The following is a 27,998-nucleotide window of genomic DNA, read 5'->3' on the forward strand; positions in this document are numbered from 1 at the left end:
TTCTAACCCTCCTCTCCTGCTGCGGGGCGACGCCCCTAACCATCCAGTTCGGTGAGTGCTGCCAGTCCTTGGGCGTGGGCGACCCGCACTGCCAGGTCTGTTCTAGACGGACGGCGTTGGCCAGGACGGACGGGCCCTGGATCAGGGGGGAGTCCAGGGTGTCGGGGGCCGCAGGGGTGCGCGGGGCCCGGGGCGGCGGCCCCAGGTTTCGGGGCGTCGCTGGCGCGGGGCCGCGCGCTCGCGGGCGTCCCTCCGCGGGCGTCGGGGCGGGCGGGACTGGCGCGAGGGGGCGGAGCGAGGGCGGGGCCTACGGAGACGGACGCGCGCGCCGGCCAATGGGCGCCGCCGCCGCCGCGGCCCCGCCCCGCCCGGTGCCGGGCGCGCGGGCCGCTCGAGCGCTCAGTGCGGCGGGCGCGGCGAGCGGCGCTCCGGCCCTGCGCGGGCCCCGCGGTCGCCGGCCGCCGGCCATGCCGCTGGAGGCGCTGGACGCGCTGTACGTGGCGCTGGAGCTGGCGGTGGCCGCGCTGTCGGTGGCGGGCAACGTGCTGGTGTGCGCGGCGGTGGGCACGTCGAGCGCGCTGCAGACGCCCACCAACTACTTCCTGGTGTCCCTGGCGGCGGCCGACGTGGCCGTGGGGCTGTTCGCCATCCCCTTCGCCGTCACCATCAGCCTGGGCTTCTGCACCGACTTCCACAGCTGCCTCTTCCTCGCCTGCTTCGTGCTGGTGCTCACGCAGAGCTCCATCTTCAGCCTGCTGGCCGTGGCCGTCGACAGGTACCTGGCCATCCGCGTCCCGCTCAGGTGAGGCCGCCCCCGCCGGCCGCCGCGCCCTGGAGGGGGCCCGGGGGTCGCGTCTCCAGCCCCCAGCCCCGCTGGACGCAGCCCCGGGGGCGCCGGGGGCGTGGAGGTCCGGCCAGCGCCGGGCAGCTCTGGACGCTGTCAGGATGGACGGAACTCGCGACCCGGTTCCAGGATGTGTTTGGGGGGAACGGGGCGGCCAGGCAGATCCGAGGGGAAGGCGCCGGCAACTTGGGGAACATTTGCCCCTGCATGTCTAAGGGTGACTCACATCGTCTTCTTATACTTTTTCTTTTTCTTTCTTTCTTTCTTTCTTTCTTTCTTTCTTTCTTTCTTTCTTTCTTTCTTTCTTTCTTTAAGATAGACATAGTGCTTACTGGCTCGCCAGACACGAGAGTCTCCCTTCTGTCGTGCGACCTTAATGTCCCAAGTCGCCGAGAAGGCAGCCCGGCCTTCAGAAAGCTGGACATTGTACCTGACCTCTCTTTCTCAGAATGTGCTTGAATCAACGCTCCTTGGTTTCCACGCTGAGAAAATGTAGGATTCAGAGGAGGGGGCCAGCTAGCAAGGGGGTGGATCCCTGTCTGCAGCTGATGAATTCAAAGTGGAGAGGGTATGTGGAAAGTTTAGTCTCTGTCTTTGTTCCTGGGCTCCTTGGGCATTTCAGAGGTGAGCTTGGGATCTCTTTAGATTTGGGGCAGGGCCAGGGAAACTAAGTTACAAGACTAGGAAGGGAAGGAATTCGTTTATTGAGTGCCAACTATGAGCCAACCAGGCAGTTTATAAGTATACTCTTTAGCTGGGCGTGGTGGTGCAAGCCTGTAGTCCCAGTGCTTGGGAGGTTGAGACAGGAGGAGCACAGGTTTGAGGCAGCCCTGGCCACTTAGGGAGTCCCTCAGCAACTTAGTGAGACCTTGTTTCAAACTAGAAAATAAAAATGCCTGGGGGTATACGTTGGAGGTAGAAAGCCTGGGTTTGATTTCTGATATTCCCCCTCCCCAAGAAGATCTACTTTAATCCTTGCAGTAATTCCAGAGGATAGGTATTGTTGCCGGCATCTCACAGAGGAGGGGTTGGAGGCTCGGAGAGATTAAAGTGTTGCGCACAGAGAATGAGGGTCAGAGCCGGACTTGAACTCAGAGCTGACAGCGTGTTCCCACCCATGCTGGCCGCTGTCTCTGGACTGTGTGTGGCACCAGTGTTTGAGAAACGAGAAAAGCCTCCTGTCTCTGATGAATGCCTTCAGCAAAATGGTAGCTGCGAGGGAAGTATGTTTGTGGGGATTGAGCGGGAGGATTCTCCCAGAAGTGTTTAGTAGTAAATACGTTTGTTGATCTGGGTCCCTGTGGGTTGTCTTAGGTCCCAGGGGGAAGCGGGCCGACGTGTGTGTCCAGGCTGCTGCATGTGCTGCTGCCCCTGGCATCTGACCAGGAGGCCCCCGTGCATCCCGTCAGGTGTGGCATCCTCTCCTCTACCCCTGCAAGTCTCTTTCCTGGCCTCTTGGTTCTCAGGGTGGGTGCTTGATGGCCTTTTGGATTGAGTGCAAACCCCCCCCCCCCAGCCGGAGTTGGCCCCCGGCAGAGATCCAGAAACACCCCAACTCACCCTGGAGTTACCACGGGAATCTCTTCTGCACCTGCATGGATGGTGCAGGAAGTTCCGCAGGAGTTTAGATCTGTCCCTGCTTGGCCTGGTTTGGGCTGGGTGGGGTCTGGAAGAGAATGGGCGGAGTGTCTTAAGGGGAAAGGGATCCTGTGAATCACAGGCCTCCCACTTCTCCTTTGCTTTGCTCTGGCCTGAGCGGGTGCTGTAGTTGGAGGGAGGAAAGAATGCCCAGTGGGGTCCCTGAGGCTCACCCTGTCCCCACCTGCCTGGCCCACCCACAGAGCTGGAGAAGTGGGCTTGGCCCAGCCAGGCCTGGTCCCCACCCTGCCTGCCCTCAGCTGTTCTGGAGGTTCCGAGCCCCTCTGCTCTGGGAGAGCAGCATAGAAATGACCCCGGTGGGGAATGTGTGCTGCCTTCCCCGTGAGGGGCCACTTGCTGGAGCTGGGCACCAGGGAGCCATACGGCGAGGCGGAGCCGGTGCACCGCAGCTGTGGCCATGGGAGCCGCCCGACTGTGCTGGTTCCCGCTGAGCACTCCTTGCCCCATCCGGTTCCCTGCATCCTCCACAACACACAGATGGCTAGGGCGGGGTGTCTGTGGGACTCTGTATTGGAGGGCCTTTCCTGCTCTGCTCTGTGGACTCAGTTTCCCCTTTTGCTCTGGTCGAGTCTCTGTAGGGCTGGAGTCTCTGTGGGGCTGCAGGAGGGTATTCTGCGCGGAGAATTTGGCTGGCTGGTTGGCTGGGTCACAGACCAGCATGGTGGTCTCCTCTGTCCCTGGACCCCAACACTGTCTCACTCCCTGCCTCTCCCATGCTGAGGTCTCTTCTCCAGGCTCAGGTGTCCAGTCTGGGAGGTCAGTATTAAAGACTTCTGCTCAGCGTGGTGGTGCACACATGCAATCCCACTGCAGGTCTGAGGTCAGCCTCAGGAATGTAACCAGACCCTGTTTCAAAAATAAAAAATAAGCCGGGCGTGGTGATGCACACTTGTAATCCCAGCATTAGGGAGGCTGAGACAGGAGGATCATGGTTTGTGGCCAGCCTCAGCTACTTAGTGAGGCCCTTTGCAGCTCAGTGAGACCCTGTTTCAAAATAAAGAATAAAAAAAAAAACAAAAAAAAACAGGGCTGGGGGTGTAGCTCAGAGGTAGAATGCCCCGTGTTCCATCCCCAGTACTGGAAAAAAAAAAAGGAAAAGGGCTGGGGGTGTAACTTGAAGGTAGAGTACCAACCCCTGGGTTCTCCTTCCTCTCCCCAAAAGACTTAGAAGGACTTTTTGCCTTGGGTGAAAATGTGGCCTCCACTTAGTGTGGAGGATTCTGAATGTTTTTCAAAATTAAAAAGAAAAATCTATAAAGCTGGGCATGGTGGCATGTGCCTGTAGTCCCAGGACTTGGGAGGCTGAGACAAAAGGATCACAGGTTTGAGGCCAGCCTCAGCAATGTAGTGAGACTTTTAGCAACTTAGTGAGACCGTGTTTCAAAACAAAAAAATAAAGATGGCTGGGGGTGTAGCTCAGGGGTCAGATGCCTCTGGGTTTAATCCGCAGTACTACACACACAGGCTCACGCAGAGTAAAGCAGGGAGGAAAATGTTTAGCTGCGCCTATCCCCCATCCTCCCATCTCAGTGGGCTGCGTAGAGCCCCAAGACACGCCCATGTTTTATCCCAGAACCTGTGCACATGCAAACGAAACTAAACCACCAACCAAGAAAAGAAGGGAAGAAAAGAAAAAGGGAGAAGTAATTTTTTTCCAATATCAGGGATTGAACTCAGGGGCATTTTACCTGCGGGCAATGCTCCCAGCCCTTTTTATTTTTATTGTTTTTGGTACTAGGGGTGGAACCCAGGGGAATTCTACCTCTGAGCTACACCATTAGATTGTTTTATTTTTTACTTAATTAATTAATTTATTTATTATTATTTTTATTGGTGCATTATATTCAAACATCATATTGGGGTAAAAAACTTGTGTGTACAAACATGTACTCATCGCTGATTTAACCCCTACTTATTTTATTTGTGGGTCTGGGGATGGAAACCCAGAGGCATTCGACCTCTGAGCCACACCCCCTGCCCAATTTTTTTTTTTTTTTTGTGGTACTGGGGTTCCTGGAAACCCTTCTACCTCCCGGCTACAGTCCCAGACCTATTTTATATTTTTATTTGGAAACAGGGTCTCTTAAGTCAGAGAGGCTGGCTTCGAACCTGCGCGATCCTCCGGTCTCAGCCTCCCAAATGCTGGGATGACAAGTGTGCGCCACCACACCCAGCTCTATTTTTTATTTTGAAATATGGCCTTGTTGAGCTGTGGAGGCTGGTCTTGAACCTGTGATTCTCTTGTCTCAGCCTCCCAAGGACTGGGATGACAGGTGTGGCTGCCACATTCTACAAGAATATTCTTTTATAAGGGTCTTGAGAGGAAGGGTTCTTGCAGATCATCTGGGTGCCCTTTACATGCAGCTGCGCACTTATGAGACAGACAGACAGACAAAGTCCACTCAATGACAGCCGCAGAGATGGGAGTGATGTGGCCACAGTCAGGAAGACTGGGCAGCCGCCCGGAGCTGGAAAAGGCAAGCGCAGACTCCCGGGTGGAGGTGGCCCTGCCTGCACCCACGCCAGACTTCTGGCTTCCAGAACTGGTAGAGAATCACCTTCTGGGAAGGATGATGTGAAACTTAAGCCAGGGAGCCCGGTTCAAGGACAACCTCAGCTGCTTAGTGAAGTCCTTTGCAACTCAGTGAGACCCTGTTTCAAAATATAGAATAAGGCCGGGCGTGGTGGCGCACACTTATAATCCCCGGGCTTGGGAGGCCGAGACAGGAGGATCGTGCTGGTTCAGAGCCAGCCTCCCTGGCTTAAGAGACCCTGTTTCCAAATAAAAATATAAAATAGGTCTGGGAGTGTAGCCTGGAGGTAGAAGTCCCCTGGGTTCCATCCCTAGTAGCGTGCACGCGCGCACACACACACACACACACACACACACACACACACACACACAAGCCAGGCCAAGCTGGCTGGCACACATTTATAATCCCAGTACTTGGGGAGTTGATGCCAGAGGATCACAAGTTTGGGGTCAGCCTGAGCAACTTAGTAAGACTTTGTTTCAAAATAAAAAGGGCTGGATGTTCTCTACCAGGAGGTAGACCCTCCTGGGTTCCATCCCTAGCCCCCCCCCACCATTATGTTATAGTCGCGGTCTCTGCTCACAGTGCAGGGCTTTGTCTCAGGTTCCACAGGACCCAGCACTCAGCATGATGGTGCTGTGGGCAGGGCCACACTGTGGGGAGCACGAGTGGCTGCATGAAGGATGTGTGTCGGGCTGTGTCCTGCCAAGGAGACAGCTGGGTCAGGTGTGGGGGACTGCGCAAAAAAGAATGTGGTAAGGGAGGATGCAAGATGGCGGAGCTGTAGTAAAACCAGTACTTTCTGGAGAGCTACACTCCACCCGTTTTATTTTTTTTATTTGGGAATTGGGTCTCACTAAGTTGCTGAGAGTCTCTGAGGCTGGTCTTGAAGTCTTCCATATACTGGAATTGTAGGCATGTACCACCACGCTCGGCTCCAATAAGTTTTTCTTTTCTTTTTTTTTTTTTCCCAGGGGCATTCTACCTCTGAGCCACACCCCAGCCCTAATTTTTATACTTTATTTTGAAACAGGGCCTCATTGAGTTGCAAAGGGCCTAAGTACTAGCTGAGGCTGGCCTCACCTCACCGTCCTCCTGTCTCTGCCTCACAAATGCTGGGATCACAAGCATGCATTTACCACGCCCGGCTTCCAATAAGTTTTAATGAAGAAACAAAGGGAAACCAACATCTGAAGGGATCCCTCACAGGCCTGGGGAGGCCAGGGTGTGTGGGCTTCAGTGAGGCCGCTGGACAGCTCGGCAGCCAGCAGGGCGCTGGGCGGCTGTGGGCCTGGGGATGGTCCATGGGGCCTTCCTGCTGTCGGGAGGCATGGAGTCCCTGGGACAGGACGGCGTCGCTCTGCTGGTGCGTCCTGCACTGCTGCACACAGCCCTCAGTTCTGCTGACAGCCTGGAGCAGCTAGCACTTGCTCACGGGGACCTCCAGCTGCTATAGGTGGTGGGAGGCTTGTTCCTGGGTGTGTAGGTTTCCTGCTAGGCACACATGCCTGGACAGAGGCCCAGGCCTGGTCTGGTGTGTGAGGCCCTCAGGCTCCCTTGGAACCAGGTTAGAACCAGGCCATAGAATCTGGAGGGCACCAAGTCCTGTCCTTTGGCTGGGCGGAGAGGTAGGCCGACCTCGCTGCGGGGCGTTGGGAGCAAGGGGAACCGCTGGGCACGCGGGCACGGATGTGGAGTTGGCAGGCACTAGCGAGGACAGGTTCCCAGTGAAGAGCGGGAGGAGGGTCCTTCCAGCCACCGAGGGCCTGCCCTGGGCCCAGGTTGCAGCCTGAGGTCATAGCCTGTGGCTGCTCTGGGTGGAGGGGCTGCACCTGCCTTGTGCCTTGACCAGGTCTCCATCCGCTGCTGAGGGCAGGATGTGCCCTTGGGTATCCGAAGAGCGAGCTGTGTGAAGAAACAAAAGGAAATGTCTTCAGGAGACAGATGATCTCCTTTCTCAGACCCAGTGCAGGCGCCTCTGGCCTCCTGTGCAGGCCCCCTGCCCTCACTCTCCGCCTGGGGTCGCAGCAGGGTGGGCCCTGCTGAGCCGGAGATGGGGGAGTTGTGTCCTCAGCCCTGCTGGACTTGGGAGTTTTTGATATTGTGAATAGCAGCTACTGTTTTTTTGTTTTGTTTTGTTTTGTTTTGGTACTGGGGTTGGAACCCAGGGGCATTCTACCTCCGAGCTACACCCCCAGCCCAACTTCTTTATTCTTTATTTTGAAAGAGGGTCTCACTGAGTTGTCAAGCACCTCACTAAGTAGCTGAGGCTGGCCACGAACCCGTATACTCCTGTTGCAGCCTCCTGGATGCTAGGATTACAATCACCACGCCCGGCTAGCAGGCACTGTTTTGAAGCTCTTTCTGTGACCTTATGTGCCTAATCTTGGCTAATCTTTGTTTGTTTTTGTTTTTTGTACTGAGGATAGAACTCAGGAGCATTTTCCTTCCAGGCTACACCCTCAGCCTTTTTCCTTTTTTATTTTGAAATAGGGTCCTAAGTTGATGAGGCTGGCCTTGAACCGATGATCCTCTTGTCTGAAGTCTCCTAAGTACTGGGATTACAGGTGTGTGCCACTGCACCCGGTTTGTTTCATGTGTTTTGTGAGAGTGTGTGTGTGTTACTAGGGATTGAATCCAGAGGCATTTCTTTTCTTTTTACTTTTTTTTTTTTTTTGTAGTACCAGGAATGGAACCCAGGGACATTGTATCTCCAAGTTACATCCCTAGTCCTATTTTTTTGTCTTTTTATCTTTGAAAAAGGATCTCACTGGTTGGGCGTGGTGGCACAAGCTTGTAGTCCCAGCACTTGAGAGGCTGAGACAGGAGGATCGCACAGGTTCAAAGCCAGCCTCAGCTACTTAGTGAGGTTCTCAGCAACTTAGTGAGACCCTGTTTCCAAATAAAGTATAAAATAGGGCTGGGGATATAGCTTGGAGGTAGAAAAGCCCCTGGGTTCCACCCCCAGTACCACAAAATAAATAAATAAATAAATAAATGGACTAAAAAAATAGGGCTGGGGGTATAGTTCGGAGGTAGAAAGCCCCTGGGTTCCACCCCCAGTTTCACACACACACACACAAAATAATAAAAGGACTAAAAAATAGGGCTGGGGGTATAGCTCAGAGGTAAAATGCCCCTGGGTTCCATCCTCAGTACTGTAAAAAAAAAAGAAAGAAAAAGGGTCTCACTGAATTGTGAAGGGCCTTGCTAAGTAGCTGAGGCTGTCCACGAACTGCGATCCTCCAGTCTCAGCCTCCCAAGTACTAGAATTCCAAGGGTGTGCCACCACACCTGCCTTTTCTTTTTCAGAGAGCATTTACATGAAGTTTCCCTGAAAGACAACACGGAGCCAGTCCTGCTGCTGTGCGTCCGTGCATCTCTGTTTGATCGCTTCCACCTCTGCCCTGCTCTGGGTGCCTGTCTCCTTCCTCCTGGACTCTACATCCACACTGGCCCTTTTATTTTTTTATTTTTAAAATTAATTTATTTTTTATTGGTGCATGTTGTTGAGTGCGCCGATGGAGCTGTAGTGGACTCGGTGAATTCGCTGCTGCTGCCTCTGGTGGCAATATGGTGCCGCTGCCACGCCCTCGGCCGTGAGGCTGGGGTATTTCTTTTCTGGTTTTGCACTCTGCTCTGAGTCCCTGCAGGGTGCGCTGAGCCCAGCCTCTGGGAGCTTTAGATGCTCCCTGCGCCGAGAAATCTGCCGAATTCCTCCCGGCTGATCCTCAGCAGCTCACCTAGGCTCACTGTCCACCGCTCCTCTCTGGAGCCTGGTGGGCTGTTGAGTGTGTTGGTCTGATGCCGTCCAGTGAGCTCGCCACTGCCGCCAGCAGTAAGGCGCTGCTGCCACATCCTCGGGTGTGAGGCCGGCGTATCTCCTCTGTGGCTCTGAGCTCCGTTCAGAGTTCCCCTCCTCTCTGGGGCCTGGTGCTGCAAGGAAAGATGGCGCCTGCCGCTCTGTGCCGCGGCTCCAGCCGCAGCACTGTGATCTGGTTTCTTTCTGTGTCTCGTTTTTCCAGCCCTCTTTTTCTCTGTCCCTTGTAATTACATTTTTTGTTTCTCTGCTGATGGTGTTTTCTGACTATGAAAGGCGCTGATTTTGTAGTAATAGAGATTGGTTGTTAGCGGGGCTCATAAGCCCTGCTTTTCTCCGTCGCCATCTTCCCGGAAGTCCCCCTGGCCCTTTTATTTTATTTTTATTTTTTGCGGTACTGGGATTGAATTCAGGGGCATTATACCTCTGAGCTACAACCTGGCCCCATACTTTATTCTTTTATTTGAAACGGTCTCACTAAGTTGCAGAGGGCCTTATAAGTAGCTGACACTGGCCATGAACCTGGATCCTCCTGTCTCAGCCTCCCAAGTCCTAGGATAACAAGCGTGCACCACCACATCCAGCTCACACTGGCCCTTTTAAAGCCGTTCTTTGCTAGGCATGGTGCCGCATACCTGTCATCCCAGTACTTGCGGGGCTGACACAGGAGGATGGCAGGTTTGAGGCCAGGCTCAGCAACCTAGCCCTGTTTCAAAAAATAAAATAAGCTAGGTGTGGTGGCGCACACTTGTAATCCCAGCATTCTGGAGGCCGAGACTGGAGGATTGTGGTTTGCAGAATGCCTCAGCGACTTACCGAGGCCCTCTGCAACTTAGTGAGACCCTGTTTCAAAATAAAGAATAGAAATAGGGCTGGACAGCCGGGTGTGGTGGCACACACTTGTCATCCCGGTATTTGGGAGGTTGTGACTGGAGGATCGTGGTTTGCCGACAGCCTCAGCTACTTAGTGAGGTTCTCCACAACTCAGTGAGACCCTGTTTCAAAAATAAAAATAATAAAAACTTGGGCAGGGGGTATAGCTCGGAGGTCAAATGCCCCTGGGTTCCATCCCCAGACCCGCAAAAAAAAAAAAAAAAAAAATAGGACTGGAGGTGTAGCTTGGAGGTAGAATGTCCTTGGGTTCCATCCCTGGTACTGCACAAAATAAATAAATAAAATAAATAAAATAAGGCTGGGATATAGCTCGGTGGTACAGTGCCCCTGGGCTCTGTCCCAGCACTAAAACATAAATAGAGCTATTCTGCCAGAGCCTAACACACTTCCTTTTCACAGTACTTAGGATAGAGCCCAAGGACATTCAACCTGAATGAGCTTTAGCTCAGTCTCTTTTATTTTGAAGCAGGGTCTTGCTGAGTTGCTGAGGCTGGCCTGTCTTGGCCTCCCATGCATTGGGATTTCGGGCTTGCACCACCAGCCCTGCGGAGCCACCATCTTTCTTAAAGAAGACCCTCCTGGCGGGAGGAAGGCCTCTGCCCTAGTGCTAGTGCTCTGGGCCCGGCCTCGCCGCTCCCCTCCCCTTTGTGTCTGTGCTGCTCCGCAGGGCACCTCCCATCTGGAGCGGGCTGGGCTGAGCCTCTGTGATACCCCCCTGGAATGTCCTGTCTCTCCCTGCTGACCTGTGCTTATTTTCACTGTCACTCGGTGGCCACCTGGGAGCCCCCAGCGTTTCTTCTTGCTTGTAGCGGGCTGGAGTCTGTCATTTCATCGTCCCCGGTGCTTTGTGCCATCAGTGCCCATGACACGGAGCAGCTGGCGGAGTGTGAGCATGTACAGGAACATGTGCACGTGTGTGTGTGTGTGTGTGTGTGTGTGTGTGTGCACGTGTGCGCACGCGCATGCTGGGGGTAGTCAGTCTGGACACAGAAGGGTGAGCTCTTGCCTTAGGAAGAATCCCAGGTGGGGGTCCTGAAGGGCAAGGCAGGAGAAACCAAAGAGGGAGGAGGAGGAGAGCTGGACCAGCCTCGGCGCCACCAACGGGTGTGGCAGAGAGGGGCAGCAGTGTTAGAGGGGTAAGTATCTCCTAAATTTGGAATTTCTAGAAATCATTAGTAACCTAGATTTTTTTTCAATTTCCATTAATTTTCCCCTCATTTCTATCATATGAATGTACCCCTTAGCAAAGGAATAGGGACATCGAGTTAGTCATAAACTGCTTCGAGCTGAACAGGGATGAAGTTGGGGGCCCCAGCTTTAGGGTAGATTTTTGTTTTTTTGAGCTAGAGAATTGACTCCAGGAGCATTCTACATCTGAACTATACCCCCAGTCCTCTTTGATTTTTTTTTTAAATTTCATTTTGAAACAGTGTCTTACAAAATTACTGAGGGTCTAGCTAAGTCCCTGAGGCTGCACACAAACCTGTGATCCTCTTGTCTTAGTCTCCCAAGTGTAGATAGGTGTGTGCTACTGTGCATGGCCAGATTTTTTTTTTTTATCCAAATATTTTTGAGCTGGGTGTGGTGGCGTACACTGTAATCCCAGGACTTGAAAGGCTGAGACAGGTCACAGGTTCATGGCCTGCCTTCCCTACCTAGTGAGGCCCTCTGCAACTTAATGAGACCCTGTTCAAAATAAAAAAAAAGGGCTGGGGGTGTAGATCAAAGGTAGAATGCCCCTGGGTTCCATCCCCAATAACACACACACACACCCCAAATAGGGCTGGGGGTGTAGCTCAGAGGTAGAATGCCCCTAGGTTCCATCCCCAGTAACACACACACACACACTGGGGATGTAGCTCAAAGGTAGAATGTCCCTGGGTTCAATCCCTGGTACCATAAACACATAAAAAAACAAACAACAATAAATAAAAAAATATTTTCGATGTGGAAACTTTGCTCTGGAGGGCAGCTGTATCTTTCACTTAAACTTACAAGTTGTTAATATTTTGCTATATTTGCATTCATTCTCTCTTCCACACGCCCCCGCTTGTTACACACTGAGGAATTTTAGCAGGTACCACAGTTCATAGTCAGATGTCCCTAATTATTATTTTTGTATTCTTTGTAGTTTTTTTCTTCTTCCTTTTTTTCTTTTTTTGGCAGTACTGGAGATGGAAGCCAGGGAATTCTACCTCTGAGCTACACCCCAGTTCTATTTTTATTATTTTTTAATTTGAAACAGGGTCTCACTGAGCTGCAAAGACCCTCACTAAGTAACTGAAGCTGTCCGTGAACCGCAATCCTTCTGTCTCAGCCTCCCAAATGCTGGGATGACAAGCGTGCGCCACCACGCCTGGCTGGCTTTTGGTTTTTTCTTCTTTAGTCTGGGTTCCAGTGAAAAGTCATGCTAACATTCAGTGTTTCTTTAAGCGGAATCAGCTCCTTAGTTGTTTTCTTTTGGGTCTTTCTAGATAGTAACTTTGTGTGTGTGTGTGTGTGTGTGTGTGGTACTGGGGGTGGAACCCAGGGGCTTTTCTACCTCTGGGCTATACTCCCAGACCTATTTCATATTTTATTTGGAAACAGGGTCTCACTAAGTTGCTGAGAGCCTCACTTAGTAAGTAGCTGAGACTGGCTTCGAACCTGAGCGATCCTCTTGTCTCAGCCTCCCAAGAGCTGGGATTACAAGCATGTGCCACCACGCCCGGCTAGATAGTAATGCTTTGAAAAGTCCAGGCTGTTTGTTTTCTGGAAAGCCCCTCAGTCTGGGTTTGATTTTCTCCTTCTGGCTGCACTCAGGTGAAGTGTTTTCTGTGGTGACATTGTCTAGAGAGACATGTGTCCTCCCCGGTTTCTCACAAAACAAAGGCACAAAGTCCACCGGGTGCAGTCACTCAGGACTTGGGAGGCTGAGACTGGAGGACCACAGGTCAAGGGCAACTTAGACCTCATTTCAAAACAAAAGAATAAAAAGGGCTGGTGTAGCGCAGAGACCAGGGCCCTTGGGCTCTGGCCCCAGGTACAGTCTGTCTGTGCCCTGTGAGCAGGAAGTTTGGCCCTGCGGTGAAGGCTGCGCCTCTCAGGGTTCTTTCCACTAAAGGTGCATTTGTTTTCCACACTGATGATTCTTGCCTAAATCAGCTATTCCCACCACGGTTATCCTACCGTATCTTCCTCCTGTCTCAGCTTCCCAAGTATTGGGATTACAAGTGTGTGCCACCACGCCCATTTCTTAATATCAGTATGAAATTATGGAGTCTGATTTTGACTAGTTAAAATTCTTTCCTGTTTTTCATTTTGATGCCCAGTTTGGCCTTCAGGTCCACTCATGTTTGCGTGTTCCCATCTATTTTCCAGCGAGTCCTTACTTTCTGGCCTAGTGTGATATTCCAGGCTCAGATCTAGAACTAGCCATTTCTCAAAGAGCCTGGGTTCCTTTTAGTGGAGAGTGGTATTTAGAAACCAAAATTTGGGTATGTCTGCCTGTTACTACTGGAGTATCATTTCTCCTAGTAATACAGCTAGTTTTTTTTTTTTTTTTTAAATAAAGAACAAGCCAAGCACGGTGCTGCATGCCTGTAATTGCAGTACCTGGGAGGCTGAGTCAGGAGGATCGCAGGTTCAAGGGCAGCTTCAGCAACTTAGGCTCCATCTCAAAACAAAAAATAAGATAAGAAGGGCTGGGAGTGTAGCTCAGAGGTCAGCGCCCCTAGGTTCAATTCATAGCACACCCCTCCCCGCACACAAATAAAAGAACCTTGCTTATAACAGAATGCCACGTTGAAGGTGGAATAACTGAGTCAGTCACTGTTTGGGCATCACTGATTCAGGCGAAGTCATCAATAGGTGCGACGACTCAGGGGTGAAAGTTTGATGAGGAATAAGATAGCTACAAAGCCTCAAATTGCACACCACAAGACACCCACTAATTAAAAAGGGGCAGAGAGTTAGAGCGGACAAACCCGCCAGACACCACATGAACCGGGCGGTCAGAGCGAGCATCACCTGCAGGGGCCGCGCCGACATGACGCCGTGGCGGCCTCTGCGCAGCCTGCTGCTCTTGCCAACGAATGCTGTCAGCGGCAGCCGGCTCCCACCCAGCCTTGGCGGCACTTGGGCAGGGGATCGCCTGGGCTCCCGCCGCGGTCCTTTCTCAGCAGCTGCTCACTTCCCGCGGGCGCCCGGCAGCCTTGGGTGTCTTGGGTCTCACTGATACTGGAGAACGATGTGCGAGACTTACCCAGAAGCAGCCCCAGAGGGGAGCCCTGGAGCCTCGCTGTGCCCCTTACCTGGAGAGCTGGGGAGCCGCGCCCCTTCCCCATCCCTGTGCTCCAGTGACAGTGAGGGCAGAGGGCATCTTTCCCAGCTGCCTTCACATCTGGCCGCGAGACCAGGCCCAGCCACTCCACCTTGGGAGCCGGGCACTGCTGGAAGTTAAAGTAGGTGTCTGCGGGCCTGGCCTCCCGGAAAGGACTGAGCGGGAAGCCAGTGGGGACCCCGTTTCCTTGTGAGGAGCAGGCACTGTGCTTTCTTCACACTGGCTGCAGGCCACAGCTGTCCTGTGGGGACAAGGCCGGCAAATGGTCCCAAGGGCCCTTCTTCCCGCTCCTGGACCTGAGCTTCATGTTGGAAAACCCAGTAGCATTTGCTCGTTTTGTACCAAAATGCTTTGATTTCTTCCTTGAACACTTGCTAGAATTCATTAGTGAAGATACCTGGGATGCAAGTTTCCTTTGTGGGAAGAGAGAAGTGCGTGTGTCACTAGGGATGGAACCCAGGGGCACTCTACCTCTGAGCCACACCCCCAGACCTTTTTTGGTTTCCAAAGTACAGTCTTGCTAGGTTGCTGAATCTCACTAAGTTGCTGAGACTGGTCTCAATCCTACGATCCTCCTGTTTCAGCCTCCCAAGCATGCACCACCATGCCCAACTCCATCAGTACGTGTGTGTGTGTGTGTGTGTGTGTGTGTGTGTGTGTGTGGTGCTGAGGGTTGAACCCAGGGCACTCTGCCTTTGAGTTACATCCCCAACCATATTTATTATATTTTTTGTAATATTGGAGATTGAACCCAGGGACATTCCACCTCTTGGCTACATCCCCAATCATATTAATTTATTATTTTTTTTGTGGTACTTGGGATGGAACCCAGGGGCATTCTACCTCTGAGCTATACCCCAGCCTTATTTTATTATTTATTTTGAAACAGGGTCTCATTAAGTTGCAGAGGGCCTAAGTTGCTGAGGCTGGCCATAAACCTGTGGTCTTCCTGCCTCAGCTTCCCAAGTACTGGGGTTACAAGTGTGCACCACCACACCTGGCTTATTTATTTTTTATTTTGAAACAGAGTCTCATTAAGTTATTGAGGGTCTTGCTAAGTCGTTGACCTCACAACCACGATCCTCCCGTTTCAGCTTCATAAGTACTAGGAGTATAGGGTGTGCATCACCACACTCGGCTCCATGAATTTTTTTTTTTTTATAATATTGCTGGAGATTGAACCCAGGAGTCTTCTACCTCCAAGCTACACTCCCAGCCCTATTTTATTTTTTTTTAAATTTGGAAACAGGGTCTAAGTTGTGGAGGAGGGCCTTGCTAAGTTGCTGAGTTCCTCCAGTCTCAGCTTCCCAAGTACTGGGATTAGAGGTGTGTGCCACCAAGCCTGGCTATGAATACTTTTTATTTTTATTTCTTTTGTGGGTCTGGGGATGGAACCCAGGGGCATTCTACCTCCGAGCTACACCCCCAGCCCTATTTTTTTTTTCTTTATTTTGAAACAGCGTCTCACTGAGTTGCAGGGGGCCTCACTAAGTAGCTGAGGCTGGCCACGAACCCACAATCCTCCTGTCTCAGGCTCCCGAATGCTGGGATTACAAGGATGTGCCACCACTCCGAGCTGCTTGTGCATACTTTTATTTTTTTATTTTATTTTAAATTTTTGGTGGTACTGGGGTTCCTGGAAGCCCTTCTACCTCTGGGCTACACTCCCAGACCTATTTTATATTTTTGAAACAGGGTCTCTTACGCCAGCACGGCTGGCTTCGAACCTGCGCGATCCTCCTGTCTCCACCTCCCTAGCGCGGGGAATACAAGCGTGCGCCACCATGCCTGGTATTGTGCATACTTTTAAAAAAGCGTTTTTAGTTTGGTTCCATGGGAAATGTGAAAAGTGGGAGGCAACTGCCCATCGTAGAAACATCCCCTCTTCTGCAGACAGCTGTTTGTGGCCTGGAAGCTGCAGCTGGACCAGTCACAGACCTTGCTTGCTTTAGTTAGAGCTACTGAGTGTGTCAAGTCTGATTCGAAGGGCAGAGTCCGAGCCTCGGGTGAACTCAGGCTTCTCCCAGTGTCTGCTTGCCTACTGTGTCGGTGTCTGTGCCATGGAGCCCGAGGTGGGCGGTGGTGGAGCACACTGCTCTGCCTCCAAGTGAATCTGTACTTCGTGCGCATTAGTTCACACGTGATAGGTAAACGGGAAGAAGGCTGTTGGCTTAGCCAGGTCTGATTTTGCTTAGGCAAAGGAGGTTGGTTAGCAGGAGCAGATGACAGTCATCTGAGGGATAGGGAAGAGCCGAGCCCTGTTTGACTCCTGGGTTCCCAGAAAAAGGAGGACGGCAACGGCGGTGGAGCTGGCTTCCTGCTCACCGGCCTGCGCTCCCTGCACCCAGCTGGGTCTCGTCTTCCCGTGGCCGCAGCAGCATGGCGTCCCTCAGCCTCATCTCAATAAAGGTTTTGTCAGGGTCCCATTAGATTTTCCTGCCATTTCCCCATACACGGTGGCTGTCACTGGCCCTGCTGAACTACCTGCCGAGTAGCCCAGGGAACCTGGTTAGTGTTTCAGTGGTCTGGGTTCATAAGCAAAGTCCTGCTACTTGTGTGCACTTGTAGAGAACCTGAGGTTTTCTAAGAACGGATATACTGTGCAGAGCGGAAATAGCAGAGATGCTTGTATTTACAGAGAAATGAAACTCGTGAGCAAGACCCAACATAAAGACACACCTCCCTAAATAGTCTTAAGCAGCAGCAGGAGACCTCAGTGTGCACCTGCTTGGCCGTTTGCCTTCTATCTATTAAAGGTCATGGCTGCAGCTGTGGTGGTGGTTTCCGGAGCAACTGCACCTGCGGGCTCGGTCTGCGCGGCCCCTGGTGGGACTGACCAGCTCGGAGTCACTGCCCAGGGTGGCACTGGCGCCTTGGGGCTGCCGTGAGAGCCAGGATTGAGCTCTGGGGCTGAGAAGGCGCCCCATTTGAGCCGCAGGCCACAGAGCCAGAGAGGACTGCCCCAAAGTAGGCCAGCGCTGTCATGAGGCCCCTCATGAGGGACCCTTGGCAGTGGTCCCTCATTACGTAACTCCAGCATTCACACTGTTCCCCTCTGTTGATTCCCTCCGTGTGACTGTTTTTCTATCAATTTCCATAGCTAATGAACTCCTTTTAAGGAGAGCCAATGGATCAGCACACAGCGGTGGGGCTGGACTTTCCCAGCACACCCACCAGTGTGGCCCACAAAGGCTGGCCTCCTCCTGCTTTGTTGTGCTCACTCAGGGTGGCTGGCCTGCTCCTGGCCTCTGGGAGGAGGTGGCCTGTGTCTCAGGGATGTTTTGGGGGACACAGATATACACGCAGACTTGATGTTCTGAGAACCCCTGGTGCACAGGGAGGAAGGCGCGAGGCACCTGCACAGATCCAGTGGGAGGTGGGAGGAGGCGGTGGTGCCAGGGACCCCAGCTGCCCTCCCAGCGTCCTGCGGTGTGGGCACATCTGCCTGTCCCTTCCCTTTGCCTGGGCCACGGTGAGCGGCCTTTGAAGGCCGACTGTCCTGCTGCTGTGGAGTGCAGCCCAGTGCTAAGTGTTTCTGTCTTTGGAGCTCAAGTGTTCCCCTGTGGAGGCGGCGTCCAAGGAGTCTGATCACGCCTTCCAACAGAAAGGCACACGTCTCTGCTGCCTAGGGACCACCCCCAGAGAGCAGCAGTCCCCTTCCTCTCCAGTTCCCATGTGACTGCTCGCAGAGCCAGGCTTCCTGAAACCAGCAAGCAGCTCTGGCAAAGGCAGATGTGGCTAGGCTAAGGCAGCTGGGGCTGGGGAATGCTGGAGAGCCCTGCGTCCTATGTAGGAAGATGACCACTTGGGGCAAAATCAGGATTAGGCCTGGTGTGGCTGTAATCTCAGTACTTTGGAGGCTAGGGGAGGGGTATCACAGGTTGAAGGCCAGCCTCAGCAACTTAGCCTGTTTCAACGTAAGAAAACGGGCTGGGAGTGTGGCTCGGATCCATAGCACCAAAGACAAAACAACAGAATCAGACTAGACTGGGTTTGTGTCAGTGTGCTTTAGTGGCAGTGGCAAATCATTTAATCTCCCCAGGCCTCAGCTTCCATGTCTGTAAACAGGATGGCAGCTCCCACCGTCAGGCACAGCTGAATGAGCAGTGTAAGAACATGGCACAGTGTACAGGAAGCGCAGGGGCCTGGGTGCTGGTGCCTCTGTCTATCCGTGGTTCTGGATGGCTTGGGGGGATGTCTACAGGCATTTGTCCCCAAAACTTGGTTATGTGGTTCAAAGGCTGACAGCATGGGAAACTGTGCCAGTTAGGAATGAGGAAGGAGGTAGGAAATCTGGGAGAATTTACACGGAGAAATGGGTGAAGAGCCCATTTTAAGTACCACTGGCATATTGCAGACATGGCTTAAAATTTCAGCTTTAGTGAACTACTTCAGGGCCTCAGGAGATAGCCAGTCTCACCCCCACAGTGCTCTGCACATCCCCCTGGGTAGCTGGAGTCAGGGCCCCCCTCCCCTTCCAGGTACAGTGCTCCGGGAGCTTCTCTAAGCCCCTGCGTCCTCCACCGCCTCCTCCGCGAAGCGCCTGACAGCCTGCGGGCCTTGCGCTTCCTTACTGCCTCTCCTCTCTGCTGCTCGCTTCCGGGCCCCGGGCAGGCTGCAACTCTTCTCTTGGTCCCTTTCCAGAGGATCCGCTCACCCTGCCCCCACTCCCCACAAAAGACCCTCACTTTTTTTGCTGTACTGGGGATTGAACCCAGGGGCATTCTAGCTCTGAGCTCCACCCCTGTCCCTTTTATTTTCAAATAGGGGGTTGGTTAAGTTGCTGAGGCTGGCTGTGAACCTGTGATCCTCCTGTCTCGGCCTCCCATGTTCTGGGATTACAGGTGTAGGCCACTGCACTGGCATACCTAACTCATTCTTTTCCTGGTCCTCTGTTTCAGTGGGAAAAAAAAAAAAAATTACTTTTGAGGTACTGAGGATTGAACCTCTGGGCTATACTCCCAGCCACATTTTTAATTTTTATTTATTTTTTGCAGTTCTGGGTATGGAACCCAGGGGCATTCTACCACTGAGCTACACCCCCCAACCTTATTTTTTATTCTATTTTATTTTTATTTTTGTGGTACTAGGGATGGAACCCAGGGGTATTCTATCTCCAAGCCACACCTCCAGCCTTCTTTTTTATTCTGTATTTTGAAACAGGGTCTCACTATGTTGCAGAAGGCCTAAGCAGCTGAGGCTGGCTGTGAACCTGCAGTCCTCCTGTCTCACCCTTCCAAGTACTGGGATCACAAGTGTGCACCACCACTGTTTCAGCCTTGTTACAGTACATTAAAACCCTTAGGAAGCATCCATGATAATTTTTGGGGGGTACTGGGGCTTGAGCCCAAGGGCATTTTACTCTGAGCTAAACCCCATCTCTTTTTATTTTTCGGTACTGAGAATTGAACTCAAGGGTGTTCTACCTCTGAGGCACATCCCTATTTCATACTTTATTTTGAGACAGGGTCTCGTTAAGTGTTTTAGAGTCTTGATGTACATTGTTGAAGATGTCCTCAAACCTGTGATCCTCCTGTTTTAGCTTCCCAAGTGGTAGGATTAGATGTCTGTACCACCATATCCTTGATTTATCTCTCTACAGCCAGCTGCAGAACTCCAAAGTATATATTTATTTTTGTGGGTGGTCCTGAGGATGGAACTGACATGCATTCTACCTCTGAGTTATACCTCCAGCCCTATTTTGTTTTTTTATTTTGAGAAAGGGCCTAAATTGCTGAGGCTGGCCATGAACCTGCAATCCTCTTGTCTCAATGCTGGGATTACATACAGGTGTCTGCCACTACACCTGTCTCAAAAAATACATTTCTTGTATTATCTTGGCTATTATTCTGGTCCAAGCCTCTGTGTGTGTGTGTGTGTGCGCGCGCGCGCACGCACACACGTGACCACTGTGTGGTAGAAACACCCAGGGGCTTTCTACTTCCAGGCTATACTCTCAGACCTATTTTTTATTTGGAAACAGAGTCTCACTAAGTTGTTGAGCCTCACTAAGTAGCTGAGGCTGGCTTCGAACCTGCGCGATCCTCCTGTCTCAGCCTCCCAAGTGCGGGGATTACAAGCATACGCAACCATGTCTTTTTCCTGAATCATTTACCAAAGTTGTTTCCAGATTTTTCTGCTCTTCTTGCTCCCCTAAAGTTGTGTGCATACTGTGGCCATATGAGAGCTTTATACACCCTAAGCTGGTGCCACTCCTTTGCTTCCAAGCCCCAGTGGCTCCCGGGACCTCGGTACTGCCCCCCATCTCAGGCTCATTCACATTTCCTTTTTGTTTCTTTCTTTCTTTTTTTTTTTTCCTTTTTGTTTCTTGAGGGATATAACATTCTTTCCTATCAGAAAGCTTTAGCATGGCTGGGCGTGGTGGTGCACTCCTGTAATCCCAGTACTTGGGGGGCTGAGACAGGAGCATTGCAGGTACAAGGACATCCTCAGCAATGTAGTGAGACCCTATTTAAAAACCAAATTAAAAATTTTTTAATATTTAAAGAAGTTTATTAGAAATATAGAAATACAGAAGATAGAAATATAGCCCCATGCCAAAATGGCACGGGGGGGGGGTGACTCGAAATGAATACACCCAAAACCAAATTAATTTTTTAAAAAGTGCTGGAGCCAGGCGTGGTGGCGCACGCTTGTAATCCCCGCGCTTGGGGGAGACAGGAGGATAGCACAGGTTCAAAGCCAGCCTCAGCTACTTAGTGAGGCTTTCAGCAACTTAGTGAGACCCTGTTTCCAAATAAAATATAAAAAAGGTCTGGGAGTATAGCCCGGAGGTAGAAAGCCTCTGGGTTCCACCCCCAGTATCACAAAAAAAAAAAAAAAAAAAAGTGCTGGGATAGAGTTCAGAGATAGAATGCCCCCCCCCCACACACACAAAGAGAAAGCTTTAGCATGTTCTGTTCTTACTGGAACATTCTTTTTTTTTTTTTTTTTTTGCAGTTAATAGGGATGGAATCCAGGGGCATTCTACCTCTGAGCTACACCCTCAACCCTATTTCTTATTCTGTATTTATTTATTTATTTATTTTTGGTGGTACTGGGGTTCTTTGAAACCCTTCTCTGGGCTACACTCCCAGACCTATTTTATATTTTTATTTGGAAACAGGGTCTCTTAAGCCAGTGAGGCTGGCATTGAACCAGCGCAATCCTCCTGTCTCCACTTCCCAAGCGCAGGGATTACAAGCGTGCGCCACCACGCCTGGCGTTCTTATTCTGTATTTTCAAACAGGATCTCACTGAGTTGCAAAGGGCCTAAGTGGCTGAGGCTGTCTGGGAACCAGGATCCTCCTGTCTCAGCCTCCCAAATGCTGGGATCACAAGCGTTTGCCACTATGCCTGGCTAATTCTACTTTTCACTTCTTATCCTGTTAGCTTTCTTAAGAGAGACCTTCCCTGACATCCATATCAAAGGCCTACTCATTTTTCTAGGTTTCCAGTGCCTAGCAGAATGCATGGTACAAAGTTGTTTGAATGAAATAACGAACCAGCAGGGAAGGTGGTAGCGATGGGGGTTCAGAGAAAGCTGTGACCAGCTGCTCCCCACAGGGTCTGCTGTTTTTCTTTCCTTATCCAAGACAATCTGGCATAAAAGCAGTTATTCACATGTACAGGATCCAGCAGTTTTGAGACGTTCAGATGTGGGTAGATTCCTGTTGTTTTGAACTCTACTGGAGAGCTGCCCCCGTGAGCCCTCTTTCTACAATGTACCCTGTATTCAATATTGCTTTAAGGACTTCCGGGAAGATGGCGACCGAGAAAAGCGGGGCTTAAGAGTCCCGCTAACAACCAATCTCCATTACCACAAAAAGAGCGCCTTTCATAGCCAGAAAACACCATCACCAGAAAAACAAAAAAACCACCAGGCTCCAGAGAGAAAGCGGACTGAGAACAGAGCTCAGGGCCACAGAGGAGACACACGCGCCCGAGGACGCGGCAGCAGCGCCATACTGCCGGCGGCAGCGGCGAACTCAGCGGACGGCTACAGCAAGCCGAGGTGAGCCGATGCGGAACAGCCAGGCGGGATCTTTCGGCGCAGACAGCATTTAAAGCTCCCAGTGGCTGAGCTCAGCACACGCTGCAGGGATTCAGAGTAGAAATCAAAACCAGAGAAGAAAAAATACGCCAGCCTCATGGCCGAGGGCGTGGCAGAGGCGCCATATTGCCACCGGCGGCGGCAGCAGCAGTGAATTCACCGAGTCCAGTACAGCTACATCTACGTACTCAAGAACAGTGAGTCAAATTGCGGGCCACAGAGGAGAAATCCCAGTATTGTGCCTCCTGGGACTTGACCCAGTGAGGGAGTGGTGGTGGCAGAGATATCACACCATAGGAGAGCGTGCAACCTGGCACCCCCCGTAGTTTAAAGCAGCCTCTATCGACTCCCTGGGTCGGAGACTCTGTGATACAACCCAGTAAAGGAGTAGTAGGGTCTGAGATAATACAGACTCGAGATCCAGAGCACCTTAAGTGAAGCCATAGTGACCCAAGGGAAGAACCCAGAGAAGGCACAAACCTCCGAAATCATGGGAAAGAGGAATAACACTGAAGTAATGAATGTGCACAACCCCACAACATCAGAACCTGATAAAACAGAAAATCAGAGATTTCTAGAAGATCAAATCAGGAAAATAACTGTAGAAATAATAGAGGTGCTTCGAAAAGAACTCAGAGAGAGCCAAAAAGAGATAAAGGATGCAATTAATGAAGTAAAGGCCTCAATTCAAAGCACAAACAACCGATTAGACCACATGGAGAACAGAATCTCGCTCTTAGAAGATGAGCAATCCAAAAATGAATGCATAGTTTCTAATCTAGAAAAAGATATCCAACAGCAGGAATCTGACATTGAAGAAATATGGGCCCATCTTAAGAGAGCTAACCTAAGAATAATTGGAATAGAGGAGGGAAAAGAAAGTGATACCAAAGGGATCAACAATCTCTTCAAGGAAGTAATAGCAGAAAATTTTCCAAATATAGAGCAAGAGGTTGATACACAGATCCAGGAAACTTATAGAACTCCCTTTAGACAGGATCGGAGAAGAGGATCCCCACGCCATATAATTGTCAAAATGACCAATGTGGAAGCCAAGCAGAGAATCTTAAAGGCAACAAAAACAAAGGGCCAACTGACATTCAGAGGCAAACCAATTAGAATCACTCCAGACTTCCCAAACCAAGTCATGAGAGCCAGAAGGGCTTGGAGTAACATATTCCAAACTCTGAAAGAAAACAACTTCCAGCCAAAAATTTCCTATCCAGCAAAACTTTCTATCAAATTAGATGGAGAAATAAGAAGCTTCCATGACAAACAGAAACTGAAGGAATTTATGTCTTCAAAACCAGCGCTAGAGAAAATACTCAAAGAGATTAACTACAAAGAAGAAATAGGTAACACTCACCAGAACCAGAGAAACAGGAGTTTCCATCCAACAGACAACTAAGATTGGTTATCTGTGGAGATTCATTATTTATGTTAGTCTTTTACCTATCTCTAAATTGTATTGTTTGCCTTTATTGTTGTTAATTTTTAGGATTTCTAGTTGGAATATTAATATACCTTCAGATATAGCATTTGGAAATATTTTATCCAATTCTATTAGTAACTTTTAACTCTGTTTACATTGTCTTTGGATATACAATATTTTCTTTTATTTTTTAGGGAGTTTGTATATTCTTCTGTTGCCTGTGCCATTGAAATCATATCCAAGAAATCACTGCCAATTTCAATGTTGTGAGGTTTTATGACCCAGATTTTCTCCTAAAAGTTTATAGTCTTAAGATTTATATTTAGGTCTTTTATCTATTTTGAGTTAATACTTGTATATGGGATTAGGTAAGGGTCCAATTTTATTCTTTTCCATGTAATTATTATTTTTCAACAATATTTAGTTAAAAGAGTATTATTTCCACCACCAAATCTTCGTGGAAACCTTGTCAAAAATAACTTGACAATATAGGGAAGAATTTAGCTCTAGGCTTGTATTTAACTCCAATGGTCTATATATCTGCCTTTAGAACAGTACTACACTGTTTCAATTATTGTAGCTTTATATGGTTTGAAATCAGAAAATATACATCTTCTAGCTTTGTTTTTGCTTCGAGATTGTTTTGGGTATCTAGAGTCCATATTCCATATCAGGATAGATTTTTTTCTGAAAAATAAATATATGATAGTTTCACCTAAAAAAAAAATAATTATTCTCTGGTAAGAAAGAAAGCAAAAAGAAATATTGAAATGTTATCTTTAAGTCATCAAAAGCTTGGTATCAGACAAATGAAACTGTTATGTGAGATTATCATTTTTAATTTTGGATAAATTGCTATAATACTAGATGTCAACCACTAAGCCAAGCATGGGAGGGAGGGATGGGGAGAGAATGGGGTGGGGATCGGGTGGGGGCTGACTGGGCGATGTGTGCATGTATGTCTACAAAAGTTTGTATCCCACTATGATGTATGAATACAGTGCACCAATAAAATAAAATTTAAAAAAAAATATTGCTTTAAAATTAAAAAGTAAGCTGGGCTAAGTGGTATCTGCTTCCAATCTCAGTACTTGGGAGGCTGAAACAGGATCCCAGGTTTGCTGCCAGCCTCAGCAACTTAATGAAATCTTGTTTCAAAATAAAAATAAATAGGGCGGGGGATGTATCTCAAGAGGTAGAATGCCCCTGGGTTCCACCCCCAGTAACACACACAGACTTAAAACAAGAGGCAGATATAGTGCTGGAAGGCACGCCTGGCGGTCCTGACTTAACTTCGTCTTTGGTTCATACTGGCTCATTTGAATGAAAAAAACGAAGACTATACCTTCACTTTTTTCATTTGTGAAATATGAAGGGCCTGCCGGGCGTGGTGGTGCACGCTTGTAATCTCTGTACTTGGGAGGCGGAGACAGGAGGATCGCGCAGGTTCAAAGCTAGCTGTGCTGGCTTAAGAGACCCTGTTTCCAAATAAAAATATAAAATAGGTCTGGGAGTATAGTCTGGAGGTAGAAGGCCATTGGGTTCCATCCCCAGTACCACAAAAAAAAAAAAAAGAAAAAAAAGAAAAGAAAAGAAAAGAAATAGGAAAGGCCGGATCACAAGTGCTGCTCCAGTGCATATACTTTGAACACAGGTGACAGTGTACCTAACAGTAGTTTAAGCAGTCTAGGCATTTAATTGTCTTGAAACAAGAATGTGGGGCCATGATGGTTCTGGGGCTGGTCTACCTGTTCAGAGGTCTTTTGCTTTGCCACTGGACTTGTCTTCAGGCTTGTGCCTCGCAGTCGCAAGGTGGATGCTTTAAAGTTCTGCGCATCAGTCTCCAAGAGCATCAGAAGCAGAAAGGGATGGGCTTGGGAGCAGAGCCAAGCTCTTCATGGGTCTTTCTCCTTTCATTAACAGGAAGTAAAATGTTTCCTGGAGGTCCCCTAGCAGACTCCCTTTTGTTTCACTGGACGGAGCCATCTCATTATTCCTCCTAGACCGATCAACAAGAGAACAGAAGTGCCATGGTGTACTTACCTCAAATAGACTCTATCTACGAGGGCTGACTTGTAATCAGCTGCACTCAGCTCATTTCAGCTGAGACCTGTGTGCCATCTGACCTTTAGGAAGGACCCTGCTATCCTGTGGGGACCGACTGTGTTACACACCTCCAGCGAGGCAATGGCAAGGAGTTAACTTTATTTTGTTTAAAGGAATGTATTTTATATTTCTGAATAAGGAGAGAAGCAGAGTTTAGAAATAGATTTATTGGGCAAGAAAAATTCTTTGAGCAACAGTCCAGCCGGTCCTCTATAGTAAGTGCCCCACAAATGAGTGGTCTATTGCTGAGAAGCCCCCTTCTGGGGAGACAAGATGAGAGAGCTCCCTGGGTAATGGGGAAACCTCCTCAGCCAAAGCCACAATCGCAAGTATTTCTAGTAGGCAGAATCCTGCTTTACAGCTATTTTATGGGTCAGATAAACAGGAATGTGCCTGTAATGACTTTTTTTTTTTTGTTTTTTTTTGGTGGTACTGGGGTTCCTGGAAGCCCTTCTACCTCCGGGCTACACTCCCAGACCTATTTTATATTTTTATTTGGAAACAGGGTCCCTTAAGCCAGTGAGTGACATTGGCTTCAAACCTAAGTGATCCTCCTGTCTCCACCTCCCAAGCATGGGGATTGAAAGCGTGTGCCACCACGCCAAGCTGTAATGACTATTATAGAAATTTATTTATTATAGCCGCGTGTGGTGGTGCATGCTTGTAATCCCAGCATTTGGGAGGCGGAGACAGGAGGATCATGATTTGCAGTCAGCTTCAGGTACTTAAGCCATCTGCAACTTAGTGAGGCCCTGTTTCAAAAAAGTAAAGAATAAAAAATAGGGCTGGGGGGTGCAGCTCAGAGATAGAATGCCCCTGGGCTCAATCCCCACCAAAGAAAAAAAAGAACCCACTGTGTACTAGGCATTGAGACCTGGGGACCAGGTCCCAGTCCATGGGAGGATGACATGCAGCAGAAGGAAAATACATGTAACAGATAAACAGGCTCTACGGCAGTGTTGCCTGAGAGGTGTCCAAGAAAGAGGTGGCCTTTCAAAGTACAGGGTTTTGGCTGATGCTGAGGGCAGCATGACCCACAAGCAGCCGCTGGCCAGGCCAGGCAGTGCAGTGCTGCTCCCGTGGTGCAAAGGTCTAGAGGGCCCTGCTCAAGCCAGCATGGTCCTGCAGGCAGGAAGCTGACCTTTCACCAGGCAAGTCTTAAGGCACTGTGAGTCAAGTTACTTTCCAGTGTCCTCTCCCCTGCCTAGTGGTTACAGAATTTATTTTCATGTAGTTAGTGTTACATTGAGTATGTCAACTTATATAGTAAGTTTTTTTTTTTTTTTTTTTTTTTTTTTTTTTGCTGGTCTGGGGATGGAACCCAGGGGCATTTGACCTCCAAGCTATACCCCCTGCCCTATTTTTTATCTTTATTTTGAAACATGGTCTCACTAAGTTGCAGAGGGCCTCACTAAGTAGCTGAGGCTGGCTGCGAACCACGATCCTCCTGTCTCAGCCTCCTGAATGCTGAGATTACAAGCGAGCGCCACCACGCCTAGCTTGGACCAGTTATTAATATTTACTTTCCAATTTTTATCAGCTTTATTGAGCTTGTTAGAGGGGAGCTGCTCACGCCTGCTGTGGGCAGCCTTGGGCTGTTAGTGTGAAGGGCAGGCAGGCAGGCTCTCGGTCTTCATTGCAGAGACTGTAAACTGACCATAACCAATGATCTTTTTAACAGGTATAGAAGTCTGGTCACAGGGACCAGAGCAAGAGGGGTCATTGCTGTCCTCTGGGTCCTCGCCTTTGGCATCGGACTGACTCCATTCCTGGGGTGGAACAGTAGAGACAGTGCCACCAACTGCACGGAGTCCTGGGAGGGGACCAACGAGAGCTGCTGCCTCGTCAAGTGCCTCTTTGAGAATGTGGTCCCCATGAGCTACATGGTGTATTTCAACTTCTTTGGGTGTGTCCTGCCGCCGCTGCTCATAATGATGCTGATCTACATCAAGATCTTCCTGGTGGCCTGCAGGCAGCTTCAGCGCACAGAGCTCATGGACCACTCGAGGACCGTGCTCCAGCGGGAGATCCACGCGGCCAAGTCGCTGGCCATGATCGTGGGGATTTTTGCTCTGTGTTGGCTACCGGTACATGTCATCAACTGTGTCACTCTTTTTCAGCCGGCTCAGGATAAGCCCAAGTGGGCGATGAACATGGCCATTCTCCTGTCACATGCCAATTCGGTGGTCAACCCCATCGTCTATGCCTATAGAAACCCGGACTTCCGCTCTACTTTTCACAAAATCATCTCTAGGTATGTTCTCTGCCAGACAGACAGCAAGAGCGGGAGTGGGCAGGACAGGGCACAGCCCACTCTCCATGTGGGCTCTTGACC

The 27,998-nt window shown here is 50.1% G+C and overlaps 1 protein-coding gene across 1 annotated transcript; it reads left to right on the top strand.

Moving 5' to 3' along the window:
- Nucleotides 1-467: 467 nt before the first annotated feature.
- Nucleotides 468-27,996, top strand: ADORA2B (adenosine A2b receptor; the record flags this gene model as incomplete). The annotated part of the gene is made up of 2 exons (XM_080713933.1): nucleotides 468-802; nucleotides 27,345-27,996. 2 exons carry the CDS (start codon nucleotides 468-470, stop codon nucleotides 27,994-27,996), a joined length of 987 nt encoding a protein of 328 aa, XP_080570059.1.
- Nucleotides 27,997-27,998: the final 2 nt, after the last annotated feature.

Source organism: Muscardinus avellanarius (assembly GCF_963383645.1).
Source record: "Muscardinus avellanarius genome assembly, chromosome: 16".
Lineage (NCBI taxonomy): Eukaryota > Metazoa > Chordata > Mammalia > Rodentia > Gliridae > Muscardinus > Muscardinus avellanarius.